This window comes from Papilio machaon, chromosome 5 (genome assembly GCF_912999745.1).
Source record: "Papilio machaon chromosome 5, ilPapMach1.1, whole genome shotgun sequence".
In the NCBI taxonomy this organism is placed as follows: Eukaryota; Metazoa; Arthropoda; class Insecta; order Lepidoptera; family Papilionidae; genus Papilio; species Papilio machaon.
Genome location: NC_059990.1, coordinates 9,304,692 through 9,319,361, shown reverse-complemented (window position 1 = coordinate 9,319,361; position 14,670 = coordinate 9,304,692). Strand labels below are relative to the sequence as shown.

General features: G+C 33.1%; 1 protein-coding gene across 4 annotated transcripts in view; it reads left to right on the top strand.

The window, feature by feature from the left end:
• The first annotated feature begins 6,647 nt into the window (after nt 1-6,647).
• Nucleotides 6,648-14,670, top strand: part of LOC106709595 (teneurin-m) — a 204,466-nt gene continuing 196,443 nt past the window's right edge. For all 4 annotated transcript variants that reach the window (XM_014501423.2, XM_014501424.2, XM_014501422.2 and 1 more), the window contains exon 1: nt 6,648-6,868. In XM_014501423.2, the coding sequence (XP_014356909.2) occupies nt 6,835-6,868 (34 nt within the window). In that variant the 5' untranslated portion in view covers nt 6,648-6,834. The remainder of the gene's footprint in view (nt 6,869-14,670) is intronic.

Here is a 14,670-nt window from a genome sequence, read left to right as displayed (position 1 = left end):
CTCATAAATCTATTCCAAAAAAAAAGGTATTTCGAAGTCAAGAAAAAAGGAACTAAATCTAATCTAATTATCCTCACTTTTTAAGTTAACATCCTAAAAACAACTTGTATTTCGAAGTAATTTGAAAAACTGTTTAAGGTCGTTTTTCACTTATTTCGCTTCCAGTTTAATCATTTGCAAGTGACGTGCGCACAGCGTGAGGCAGGATGCGTGAATTTATTCTAAGACGTTGGAACATTCAATTTGAAATCCATTTTACGTGTAAAATATAAAATTGTTTTAAAAAATCCTTGTAAATGCATAGAGATATCGTTGGTAACAACGTCTAGCCTTTTATAACCTTAAATTACGTATGTTGTCTAACAATTAGCAATGTTAATCTTACTAATAGTATAAACTAGCTGTTGTGCGCAACTCCGTTCGCGGAGAAATAAAAAAAAACTTATTAGTAGCCTAGTAGTAAATTTCATCAAGGTCCATTGAGCCGTTCCGGAGATACCTTCAAACATCCATACATTCAGACATTCGCATTTATAATATTAGTAAGATGCGAAAGTTTGGATGGATGGATGTTTGAGAGAAGGTATCTTTAGAACGGCTACATGGGTTTTTTAATCCTCGCGGACGAAGACGCTCGCGACATTTAATATTTATAAACCTAGAAAAAAAATCCAAAAACAATCCGATCCAAATAATATTAACATTCTGTTTTCTAATGTAATTAATTATGGGCTTCCCAATGTAACATAATTATCTAGCAACGTGTTTATAGAAAGTAAACATAATATTGTTTTATCGACGGCCGTACGTTACACAACATTTGTTTATCAGGTTTACTACGCGAGTTATTTTAACCTTATAATATAGGCTACACACGTTAGATTTGGCATTTTAACGGACAGACATAATCAAGTTTCATAGTTCACATATAACGGTTATATCCACGGTTTGCTTGTAAGCTTTGAATTTAAGGTCAAAACTCCACTGCAGTTACAAATTGTATTAATTAGATATTGTCCCTTTGAAAAAAAAAAGGAGACTATAGTATGTATTAACAAAATTCTCACGGTAGTCCCATTCTATACTAACAGTAGTTCAGTAGTCAAAGTTCCAGATTTAAATACAACAAGCATTAATGATGCGTCGGAGGTCTGAAACTATCTGATGCACCCTATCGATCGTCCTAATTACTTTAGCTTCGGGAGCGATTGTCAGCCCTGACAGAGCCGGCCGTTGGGGAATCGCCCTTCATTGCTCGGAATTGAGTTATTGTCAAGTTTATTGCGCTAATGTGTGGGGTTAGCAGCGCTAAGCGACGCTCCGTCTGGGGAATAGGCTCGACGAGTACGCATGCTTAGCATGTGCAGCCACAATCGTCTTAGTATGCACATTGTGGCAACCCTAATTATGTCTGCGTAACTTCGAACGTTGACCAAACATAATTCATATTAGAATAAGTTTTATGATTCCATAGAGTGGTCAAAACATACCACAACGTATCTACATTTTCTACATGTTTTCTAGAAGTTTCTTAATAAACCATGATTTTTTTTATTATTCAATACTCCAGATGTACAATCTTGTGATACCAACAACATAAGAGTTCGTTCCATAAAACTATACCTACGTAAGTACTATACAATTTTTATATCTTAGCTTAAAAATTCTTTAAGTGGTCGATTCTATAAGCCTTTAAAAGTCTAGATAAGAATCAGAGATGAATAAAGCTAAGCCTATAACATTTCGGATGAGTGGCATTTAATAAATATCAACATGGGAGACGTTATATTGATAACTGGTAATGGAATTTCTACGTCAAATATTTCTCATAATATGTGTGACAAGACTCAATTACATAGATAGCTCGGCGTTATTGAGTTGATATTACAAAACGCCGGCGCTACCGAACGCTATCGCGGCAAATAATAACGCACTGAGTACAACATAAATAATTAAAATTTTCACTTAAGTGTTTCTACACGACTATCTTGACATTATTTTATTTAAATTTACTAAAGCTTTAGCAAAGTATAAATACATTGTTAAGGTCTTAACCTAGAGTAATAGCGTGGATACAATAATCTAATGACAGACTAGCTTTTGTCCGCGACTTCGTCCGAGCAGAATTATATATACTATAAAAAAGCATGTTTACTCAGTTATAATGTTGTTTTATAATAGTAAAATAGTTTTTTCAATCAGTCAAGTAGTTTTTACTATTATTCGTACAAAAATACACATCATTCCTCTTTATAACATTAGTATAAACAAAGTTTTCCTAAATCTTACTAATATTATAAATGCGAATGCTTAGATGGATAGATGGATATTTGTTTGAAGGTATCTCCGATAACAGCTCAACGGATCTTGATAAAATTTGGCACTAATGTAGAACATAGTCTGGAAGAACACATAGGCTATTTTTACGTTTTTTTTAATTCCGCGCGTAATGGAAATGTTAATATTCTAAAATGCACCAGTTAATTACATCGTACGTAATAAATATATTATTATTCTATACACACAATGTGTATTTTTGATCATTAATACTACAGAATAAACTCTTTGAATTTAATCTCGAATATACTAAACTAGCCTTTATCCCTTCACAATAAAATCGCTTAATGAGGGTCAAATTTCTTTTACAGTTATTTGCATTATAATCGTATCGTTCTAAAATCAATCTTATTACTTTCACATAAGGCTTATAAATAGCCCACATGTGATGTGGTTTACAACGCAATAGCATTTTGTTCACAGGCCTTTGTGATATATCGTTCGCGTTACGCTAGATTAAGCTACAAATTGTGATAAATATCTATGCAATGCGCGACATCATTTTATCATCGGTGACGTAGTTTGTAAAACTTGTTTTAGATCATATAATATTGCCACATTTCGACCTAATATTTTTTATATAAAATCAATAATTTGCAGAACATCTCAACATCTCATCGTTTAGTATGTAATCATCCTACATTATTAGATAGACCTGCAGTTAGTACATATCTTTTGTATATTGGCTTAGTAAACGTATCAGACAGTTAAACTTCAATCCATCATTACAATGTTATATTGTTGTGAATATGATACACTAGCTGTCGCCCGCGACTCCGAACGTACGAAATTAAATAAAATCTTTATTAGTAGCCTATATGTTCTTCCAGACTCTACATCTATGCCAAATATCATCAAGATCTGTTGAGCCGTTGCGGAGATACCTTCAAACAAACATCCATCCAAACATTCGCATTTATAATATCAATAGGTAAGATTTCTATTTCATTGCATAAACCCAGACACATTTCCAATTACATTTAAGTACAAGCTATGATGGTGTTCCTTATGACACCACTAAAAGATGCTGTCTTACTGTCGGTTTCTGAGACTAAAACATATTCTTATCTCTGTTGTATAAAATATATTGATAGGTATCACGATATTTTTAAACAGAAATGTTAGTCTCAGAATCCCACGGTTTATCCCGTAAACTATAAAACTAATATTAACAAAGGCTATAATTTAACGTGTTTCAAAGTTGCATCGTAGGTGTTAACAGATTAAATTGTAACATAAGTCCATAGTTAGCGTAGCACTTAGTGTTTGTTAACGCTGTAACTCTCGACTTATCCGAGTGTTTTATTTGCCGACGCATAATTTAGTGCATAACAGCTAATAGTTAAATATTTAGCATCTTTCTTTAGCATATTGACGCTTTAGATATTGAGCGTTAAGTGATTGTGAATTTAAGCGCGCTCTGAACATGCAGTAATCAATTGCAATTTTATCGAATAAATGAGATATAACTTAGAGGTTACGAGACACGTTTGAGTGGTCTCGTAATTTCTATTCAGAGACTTTAAATCTTTCGCCCCCTTCCTTTATAGTTAGTACAAACTTTATGGCTATTCCATGGTTCTGTTTCTCGTTATTGGGGACTTTACAATAGGAAATAATAAATAAAATAAACGGTTAGAATAACATCCATCAACATAAAAATGCTAGTGATAATAGTTATTGTAAGAAAAAGAAATGTCCTGTTACCCTTTAATAATAATCTACTTAAAATATTTTACAAGCCAGATGTTGGATAGTGTTATCGTAGTGTGACAATGATGGCATCGCAGCTGTCGCCGAACCATTTACGACAAGTGTCATAGTTATGTCTCGTTCCAGACCATAGAAACATGTATGAAATAAAACAAATTATACTAATTTTAACGACTAATTACGTTTAAGATACTTATGAAACTAACGCATAACAAATGGACACTTTTTCATTTAAAACAAAAGTTGTAGATAATCAGTTTCAATTGACCACGCAATTGAGTGTATTTTTATGGTTAAATTTTGGTTTTATTAGAATACGGCCATCATTTGCTTTTTAATTAATTTAATTTTGAGACGAATCATTCACTGTTTTTTAAATAAATATTCTTATTTTTATATATTTGTAACTACAACTCTTATACTTAAGATTGCTGTAAACTTGCATTATTAAAGTGTCGTCTTGTTAAATCGCGTTATATCTCTGACACTAAAATAAAAGCTAAACGGCCATTGCAGCGAAGTGTTCAGTATAAAGTGAGGGAATCACCAATTTTGCAACAGAACAACGAGCGTAGACACCAAGTTCTAATTACATTAGGTGAATAAAAGCCACCGGAGGTGTGTACAGTCGAGTTCATTGGCGGTGTTACATCTTTACTATGACTATCCTTTGAACGTCTACGCCTTGCAATGCTATATACTATACTATACTATAGCCCGGTATACTCGATGTTGATTTTTACAACGATAGAGTTTAAGTTCGATACAAGTTATAAGATAACTTACATACCGCAAATGAAGAGGACTGTACATTGGGCAGCATCTAAGATCGGCATGTTTTTGTAATAAACGTAGCTGTTCCCATTTAACCCTCCATCAGTCGGCTCTCAATTAAAACTACTCGCACGGTCCGCTGGTGGAGCCATTAGAGATTCCTCTGTAGAGTGTTAAGCACATTACAACGTAATATAATCTAATAAATAAACAGCGGGGACACATTCTCGCGGAGTGATTAAGGGGTTGAATGGAAGCGTTGCCGAGGCGGGCGACGTCGGGGCGCGTGTCTCAGCAAACATTTGTAAGACGGGTTTTGTGTGTGTTTTTGTGATTTGCCGTTGTTAGTTGTAACGCTGGCTTACGGTTGACTTAATAATCACTCGGGTAACTGTTATGTAGGTGTGTCGCTTTATCTTTGTGATGTTGCCAACTAAGTAAGACAGGAGCGCTATACACGTTTCTTAAGTGTTAAGTTGTTATAATTTATAAATTAATTCAACACACTACGGTACGGAGTATTTCAGTTTTCAAATCTACTAACTAATGAAGCTACATCGAAACTCTCTTGCACTCGATGATGGTCGCTGATGTCTAGTTTAACAAACCTTATCTAAAACTAGTCTAGCCTAAAATTAAAATTCTCAAATATAGAACAAATTCCAAAAAAAATCATAAGATATTCGTGAATTTAGTTAACCAATTTCTAAAGTTAATCAACACCTATATATTTTACAATAACTAAATTTAAACCATACTTAGCCAAAGCTACTAAAACCACTATACTATAATACTTAAAATAATAAATCAAAATCAACAACTGTAACAAAGTTTTAGACAATGAGTCAATGCCACTATCTCCAGGGTTGTACTTGGTGCGTCGTAAAACGTCGCGATGACTGACGTCCGATAACGCGGTGCCCACCACAAATAGCTTTTGGGTAACGCATTAGCTTTTTTTGTCTCAACTATCTATGATATTCAAAGTTCAGCTTTCAACGGCTACCCTTGTTAATCTATTCCTGTTTTACTGTATGACTCAAGTTAGTAATCCTTGCTCGAATTCCAAGTTAATGTAAAATATTTGAATGATGTTACAAAAAGGAATATTTTGTCTTGGGTTAGTTTTAACCTTTGATTATTTTTTTGACTTAGTTTTGCCATTTGGCCATCTAGTACAGCCATCTAGCGGCGGAAATCGTTTAACTTAAATAAAATCAACTTTAATACATTTTATGTCAATTAACTGAAATACGTCAATAAGTGAATATAAAACAACGTGTTACAATAAAAAGGTTTATCTCCAGTATACAAGCTTTAAAGTAACACTAAAACGTTGTTTTATCGCAGAGTTGAATTTGTTTGCTTTTTAAGTTGCAAAGTTTCGTACAATACCCAGAGGATCAACCCTACAACATGAGGCGAAATATATTTTGAAAATAAATGCCGCATATAAGTTACATTAGTGTAACTTGAACGTTAGTTTACGCACTTGACCGGAACAAGGGCGCAAACAATCGAGCAGCGCGTCCAGCTAACTTACATTGTAAGTGCAAAACAAGTGGACAATACGCGCGCACTCGCCACGCGTTATTATTAGCTGCAGTATGTATAAACAAGATTCAGAACGCCCCCGGCGTATCGATGCGTCGACGTCGAAGGCCCGAGCTTTAAAAAGCTAACCCGTCCCGCAAGAAGAGGACGGGTAGTGGTGAGCACGTGGGAAGTAAATTCCGAACGCACGCATCCCAACCCCTCCCCGCCTCTCCCCTTCGCCACTGGCGGGCAGAGCGCCGCGCGCACTTCAGTCGCCCGCCGGCCGCCGAAACGGCAACAAGATCCTAACAATCCTGTAACAGTTCATCCCGATCATCCGCCCCAGACGTTGTGCAGTGACGGAGTTGGAACGCACGCTGTGATTCTGTTTTCAGTGTTGTAACGTTGTGCGATTCGTTTGTGAACGGTGAACGTATTTGTGTTTTGGTGCACTATGAAGTTGTACATTACGTTATGAATGGTCTGGAACGTTGCTTCTTCGATCAACGTAAGTGTTTTGTATATTTTCGGGGTTTTTATCGTTCGTAGTGCGGCTACTGCAACGTCAATATCCGTAGTGCCCAATTTACCCTGTAGTAAGATATGACGTCAGATTTAATTAAAATGGATTACGAGTATATTTTGTAACTTGTTTGAATATTGTAATGTTTCGTTTGTTTATTATATAGTGATTGCCTTTACCGGAAATTAAATTCTGTTAATTTACGCGGTAGTCTGAAGCCTGAAAATTTTATTCCAATTGGATTAATTTTTTAATTCGTGATTTATAATGTTTTCGTTTATCTTCTTGCAACATTACACGATTTTATAGAATTGTGATTTTATATTCCATTAAATTACTGAAACTGCTTGTATGAAAAATAAGTATTCAGTATTTTAATAGTAATTATTAAAACAAATTCTTTTAACTATAACTAATTCGTGAAATATTTCGGTGCGGAGTTTTTTCTAATTTAACCAAAATTAAGCGGGTGGTAAGTAGGTATATCGCAGAAATACCAATATTGTTCAATTTAATATACACAAAAACTGTATTTACATATAATTTCAAGTTGTTTAAAGTCTAGTTTACTGTAAGTCACAAACAGTGGCACTGTTTGGTATCAACGGCATTAAAACGGAAACATTTGTATCTGTTAAAGATAAGCAGAGTTTAATGAGCCAGCAGTGTGAACGGTGCTAGTTTATTTTGTTAAGATAGCTCCGACAGAGGCTAGGAATGAAGTGATTAATATAAATTGATGATGATTTGTTCAATTAACGAGAAAGGGCAGTACACTCGTGAGTTAAACATACTGAGCAATCGCGGAGAAAGTTTTCAAATGAGTTGATTTTTAAATGCTACATTTCATTGATGAGATTTATTGTAATTTTTAGATTTTTAAGTTGAAGATAAGTGAAGTTTAAATTAAATAGTGTTGTGATAGTATGCATTTCATTTGTGACTAGTGGTTGCCTGCGACTACGTTAGGGCGGAATTAAAAAATAACGTAAGTTACTCCCGCAAACATAAGTTTTCTTTCAGAGAAGATCGGTCTATCCATTTCGGAGATTACCCGGAACAAACATAGACTTGCGAATAAACAGACATTTTTTTTTTAAATTGGATTACTTTATATGTAACGCATAATACATAATGTGTACGATTTTTTTTTTCAATATTACGTATTTACTCCAATTTTATTAAATTTATATATTTGATATCTTAATATTGAATGGATGTGATTCTATGAAATTTTAATTAAGAGATTCATTCAAGAAAATAATTTAGTATTCAATAACATATTTTAAGAATCAATTATTAAATCTGCGTTATATTTTTTCTTTTTAATTAAATAGGTATGAGATTTTTACCTTATCTTTAATGTATTTGTAAAACTAAATACTGAATAAATTAATAAGAATTAAACAATTCTAATGCAAACTAGACTGATTAAAGTACACCACTATATACTACTAGCGCCACCTAGTATGTCCATAGTAGTTACGAATTTAAAAATAATATGAATTAACATAAACCACAAATAATTATAAACATAACACCAACTATGGGAATGAAGTAACAATTTATATTTATGTATTCACAAATCGCTTCATTAGTCCGATAACAAAGTGAATCATGCTAACACATTCCGTTTGTTTGTTTGTTCAGAGTTAGTAATTAGTAAATTTATTTTTCCACTAATATGAACCTGTTTATTTTTTAACTAGTGATCTAGATAGTCAATAGACGATGGGTTTGGAAGGGGACGGGAATTTGACGAAGGAGGTGAGATATAGAAACCAGTAATCTTTTTCTGTACGTTTCCCTTCATCGATTAAAGGTAGGCAATTCATTTGAAATTGTAGATGTCTATGTGTCGTTATCGCCTCTCTATTTTGGTGAGTTTAAGCGGACGCATGCTCGTTTCCCACATTTTAATATTAAGTGTACTTACGCGTTTCTTCATCAAAAACTATGAGACTATGAGTAATTTGAAACTATTGTAAAATACATAAGAGTTGCGAAATTAAAAAAGTAAATTTCTTTCACATTCTTATGTCCGATTATTATAACGTGGTCAGATTTATTTTTACATATATGTATAGATATATATACAGATTCAATGATAATCATCTCAATGTTTGTTACCATACTCCTCCGAAACGGGTTGGCAGATTTTTATGAAATTTTATATACATACTAGCTGTCGCCCGCGACTCCGTCCGCGCGCAGTAAAAAATAAACTAAATGGGGGGGGGGTTATGAAAAATAGATGTGGTCCGATTCTCAGACCTACTGAATATGCTCACAAAATTTGATGAGAATCGCTCAAGCCGTTTCGGAGGAGTTCAAGTTCGAACCCCATGATACGAGAATTTTATATATAAGATTCAGTAAGTCTGAGAATCGGCTACTATCTATTTTTCATTCCCCTATTAAGTTTTTTGAACTACGCGCCGACGGAGTTTCGTGAGACAGCCAGTATGCTGTCAAATAGAAAGGAACTGCATTGTAAGTGCCAAAGTGATTGCATAACACGTAATTTATGACAATACGTGACTGGATGTAGTGAAATGAGCAAACACATAATATACTCGTAGTAGTTGCAAATAGTTGAATGTTACGTCGCTAAGGAAATAATTATGCTAAACCAAATCAATAATTCGATAGTCCTCACGTAAATAAACGTGTACCATAATTTTGACATTTTATGTCAGATTATTTTTTTAATTAACCTTAGATTACGTCTAGCAGATTTAATTTTAAAGTTTAAAATGTAAGTATATTGGATTTTAGTATATCGCTTTTTTATGCGACTTTATTTATCAATTTTCTTTCTTGTAAAGTTTGTGTTAAAGACGTACGATTTTTTACGAAGAATCTTCGATACTACAAAAAAACTTGTCAGCTAAAAATACTCAGAAATCTTATTAAATCATACTAATATTATAAATGTGAATGTTTAGAAGTATGTTTGTTTAAAGACATTTTCAGAATAGCTCAACGGAACTATATGAAATTTGGCACAGATGTAAAACATACTCTGTAAGAACACATAGGCTAATTAAGTTATTTAGTCCGCGCGAACTTGCGGGCGGTAGCTAGTCAGCGATAAATATTACAAATAATAACATTTAGAAAATTTACGTATAACAAAATTAAGATTTACTTCTTTCAATTGATACAACTAATATTGAATTCTTCCAATGCTATATTACATTATGTAATACAATCAATGTTGTGTTGGAAAACGACCTTCGTGATGTGTGACGTATTTGTGGTTGAGTTCGACCATCATTAGGCAATACAAAGATCATCCTGTAGCATTATTTACTACAACAGTTGTAAACTAAGCTGTTGTATTAAATAATTAATAGTTTTTAAACAAATTTTATAATACGGGATGTACAAAATTAAAATCTCCTACAGGAAATCACAATGCAAATATTAAGCAATTATGTAAACGATGTAAAAAAAAACTTAAAACAATATGTTTTGCGTAAATCAAGAATTATTGTACTTTATTTCTGAGATGTACGAGACAAGGGCATTACTGCTAGGCAACACAAATTCTGATATCTCTGGATAGCGGTCGCTTTACTATTTAAAAAAAAACATTGAGAGTAAAAATATTTTACACTAAAATGATTCACGAGACTAGTTCAAGAATGTTCATAGGTTTAATGAAATGTTAGTATGCATGAGATAATTATTGTTGGGGGTCATGTGAGAAGTGTCGGCGCGGCGCAGCGGCGGTGCGGAGTGTGAAACGCCTTTAGCATTTGTAATACCACTCGTTTGTCAGATCACTGGCTTTAAAAGTATACATACGGTATATGAATTAACTAGATCTCTTATATAAAATTACTAATATTGAGTGAAATAATTACATTTATTTTTCGTCAGAAAAAAGTAAGTAATTGTCTATGCACTCATTGTCCACAGTTTATTTTCGAAAAGTTTCAACCTTGCATATTAATATTAATTATTATATTAATATTAATAATATTAATATTATGTGTATTGTTTATTCGTCACATAATTTAAAACTATATTAATGTTACATTATTGCTTAGAACAAATAAAATAGTATTAAAATGTAAGCTATCAAATTGAAACAGACATTGAATGAAACCAACCCAATTCTATTTATTGATACAAATGTTTTATCTCCACATTAGAAGGCACTTAATTTTTTGTAGCGCACAGATATTGATAGGCGGTTCAAGTCAACAAATCAACCAGTGTTGTCCCAACACCTTCGTGCTAACCAAACATAAATCACCATAGCAAATAATAAGGAAAAAAAGCATATTTAAATAGTCCCGGTACGTCGGACCACCCGCGAGATCGGACCACATTCAGTCGCAACACGCACGTCCCTATTATATTATCAAAAGACAGTCCCCGCCCTTCCATAGTCACTTTTTAGTAATTTACATCTTAAGTCGTGTCTTTTGTGACCGGACGAGTTTTTTGTTGTCTTGTCTCGCCGTATTCGAACAGCAACATCATGCCTTCATTGTATTGTGTATTTTTAAATGAGATTCAATTCTATCGATTACATTATCTGCTACTGGTAACGAAACAGTTTTTGCTTCGCTCCATTTAAATATATATAAGTGTACGCTTGATTATTCTAAAATAGATTGTAATGTGTTGTATTTAAGATCATTATTGTATATTTGCATTTGAAATGTGCAAACATTTAAGTCTATTTAACAGCCACTGTTCACATCTACGTGACGAATTTGTTAAACGTTGGCCTAACGCATTGGATGTTAGTTCGTTTTTGTGCCGGAAGCTCTGGTATAGATTTTTTTTATGGTTTTTTGTAACACGATATAATTGGACCTGACATCTGTGGCCAATATGCTAAAAATCGTATTATTATTACATTTTATTTACTTTCATTCTATTAACATGAGCTAAATTTATATTTAAGTGTTTTAAAGAAGTTGATTAACCGTTGGTTTCTAATACTAAAATCTCTGCATAGAACATAATATCGTCATCACACAGAGATAAACATATGTTTTAAACGGGGATTCTGGTCTCAGAAACCTATGATAAATCTAACGTATAACAAATGACTTAATTTAATTGAAGTAGTGACTTAAAATGTTTAATGGAATTATCTTTTTCTTATTCAACTCCGTTTTATTAAATTATATGTCTTATTGTTTATGTCCTTAACCTATTTAAATTAATTATTTTTTTTTTACTTTCATTTAAAAAAAGGTTAAGAAATTCTAATTAAATTACTAGGAGATTATGACATACAACTTTGTGATAAGAACGTGGAATAATTTAAATAACAATTACCTACCGAAAAAACAATTCCATTCTATGATTGACATTTTTATTAATTGAAAAAAGTTGTATAAAATGTCTGTGGGTGGTACGACCTTCATTACCTAATAACGAAGTTATAACTGTATTCAACTTATGTCCCAGTAGTTAAAGTACCGAGTAACATCGAAGACTGAAGGTTCATTGTTCAATTCCAAGACGATTCTAAAATTATAGTAACCGGCATTTGATGTTTCACACCGCGAGTACACTTCTGTCAACTTAAATGTTGAAAAGAAAAGCAAGAACATAATTATTCCAAAATTGGGTACAATATTTTATGTTTTGTTTCCAATGCATTTGTTCAACTTTGTGACTTGCACAGGTTAAAAATCTTAACCGTGTCCCCTTAAGTTTCCGGTTAATTTAATCCGAGGTCACAACATGTTTCTAATGGGATACGATGCTCCCACGTGCGTACAAACAACTTCCCAGAAACACTATGTCATTATACAAAAACACATCCCTAATTGTATCTCCGTCATTTGTTTAATGAATGCTCTACTGATTAGCTTAACCGTGACTGAATTATTAGTGAGAGTATCAATCATATTATACGCGTTTTATTGATGTTTCGATGTTATTTCGAATGAAAAATCATATTTTTGACACTTGATGTATTTAAAATATCTGTCTGTAAGTCTGTTCAAAAGGCCGCGTTTGTTTCGGATAATCTTCGGAACGGCTGGAACGATTTTGACGGGACATAGCTGATGCTTGCAGGAATATTATAAACTACTTTTTTTATTTACTACGATGACGAAGTTTAACTAGTTTTAACTGATAGCATAATTTTTAATATTTCATCTACTTTTAAACTCAATGATACTCGTATGTTTCTGTAAGAAATAATAAACTTAAGTTCATTGTCAGTTATAACACGTTCATTCGAAAGCATCTAGTGCAGGAAAGATCGTTGAAGAATGGTTTATTGGTTACAAATTTTATGACGGTCAATAAAATTGTTATGGTTAGGTAAACGATCGAACTTAAAGTGACATAAATACACAATACTTTCGCTCATTGTTTGATGCTTTAGACATTATCGTAAAGCCGATACAAATTGGTTTTAAAAGACCCCCAGCTTGGCTTATAGCTTTAACGTACGGTTTATTGCGATGCTCTTGCGCGATAAATCTTACGGAATGTCAGTTTTCATAGTTGAATCGGTATATCCTTTGTAAAAGTACTACTTGATGCCAACTAGGTCATATGTCGTTTTGGTTTTATTTGGATACAATTTTACATGTCTTTAGCTCAAATCTAATACACAAGAAGTATGAGGATTGCCGCTGTTTTTTTGCATACATAATATTATATGTATGTTTAAGGAAATAAAAACTTTAAACATCCCTTAAATGCAAAATATAACACTTATAGATATAAGTTTATGATATTACTTTTTATTCAACAGATTAATACGAACAAAATACTCGATTCTAGCATTCAATAGAATTATTTCCGACCGAACGAAGTAACGAAGGAATAATTGTTTTCTATCCCCTTTCCGAAATCATTAATATTTCATGTACATCGTATATTGAATATCCTAAAAGCCTTACAATAAATTAATAAGGTTTCTAATTAACAGTACTAGATGCCAGCAACAACAAAATCTGTTGCACGAATGAGTCGGCACGACCGGTGAAATACCACGACCACACAGACAGGCGTGAAGAGGAGTTCCGCGTTTCGTCTGATTATTGTGCTTACCGGGGACCTTTTTCCCTTCCTATCTTTTTATTATAATGAAAGGATGGGAGAGGGAAGGCTTGATGGAAGAAGGGATACATAAGAAGAGGAAAAATTCTTCTAATGCGCGTCTCCTCCTCTGTCAATTAAAGGTAGGCAACTTATCTGCAATTGCAGATGTCTAAGAATTCATTTGTCTGCTTGCTCGTTTGCCAACTTATTATATAAAAAAAAATATTAAATGTACAGGCGATGTATATGAAGTAATTATGCCACAATGAGCGGGATAGTTTGGCACCGATTGCCAACATGTGTCGGATCACACGAAATTGGGTTACACATTAATCATAGTGTTAATGATAACGATTTATAATAATATTGCGATGCATGTGCTCCGGGATTATACCACGAGACCGGCGGGTAATGATTGCTGTCAGATTGCTACGATCATCATAGCAATTTTCGTTATAAGATGTTAAAGTTCAGACATTTTTTTCTAATAATTGTTATCTTTAAATAAAATGTGTTACTACTAACAGACACACAGTTAATTTTATTGATTATTATATAAGTTAGTATAATTTCGCATAAGAAATCCACACTGACAAATCATTAGTTAAACAATTCTGAGTACGGTGGTAAAACTTTAATAACTTGATATGGTCAGCTGTTAGAGCTGAAGTTTGAATGTATTATATTTAAATTTTATTACAATGTATTTTTTTATTCCTAAAGCTAATATAAATGGCGCTATTGTCAAT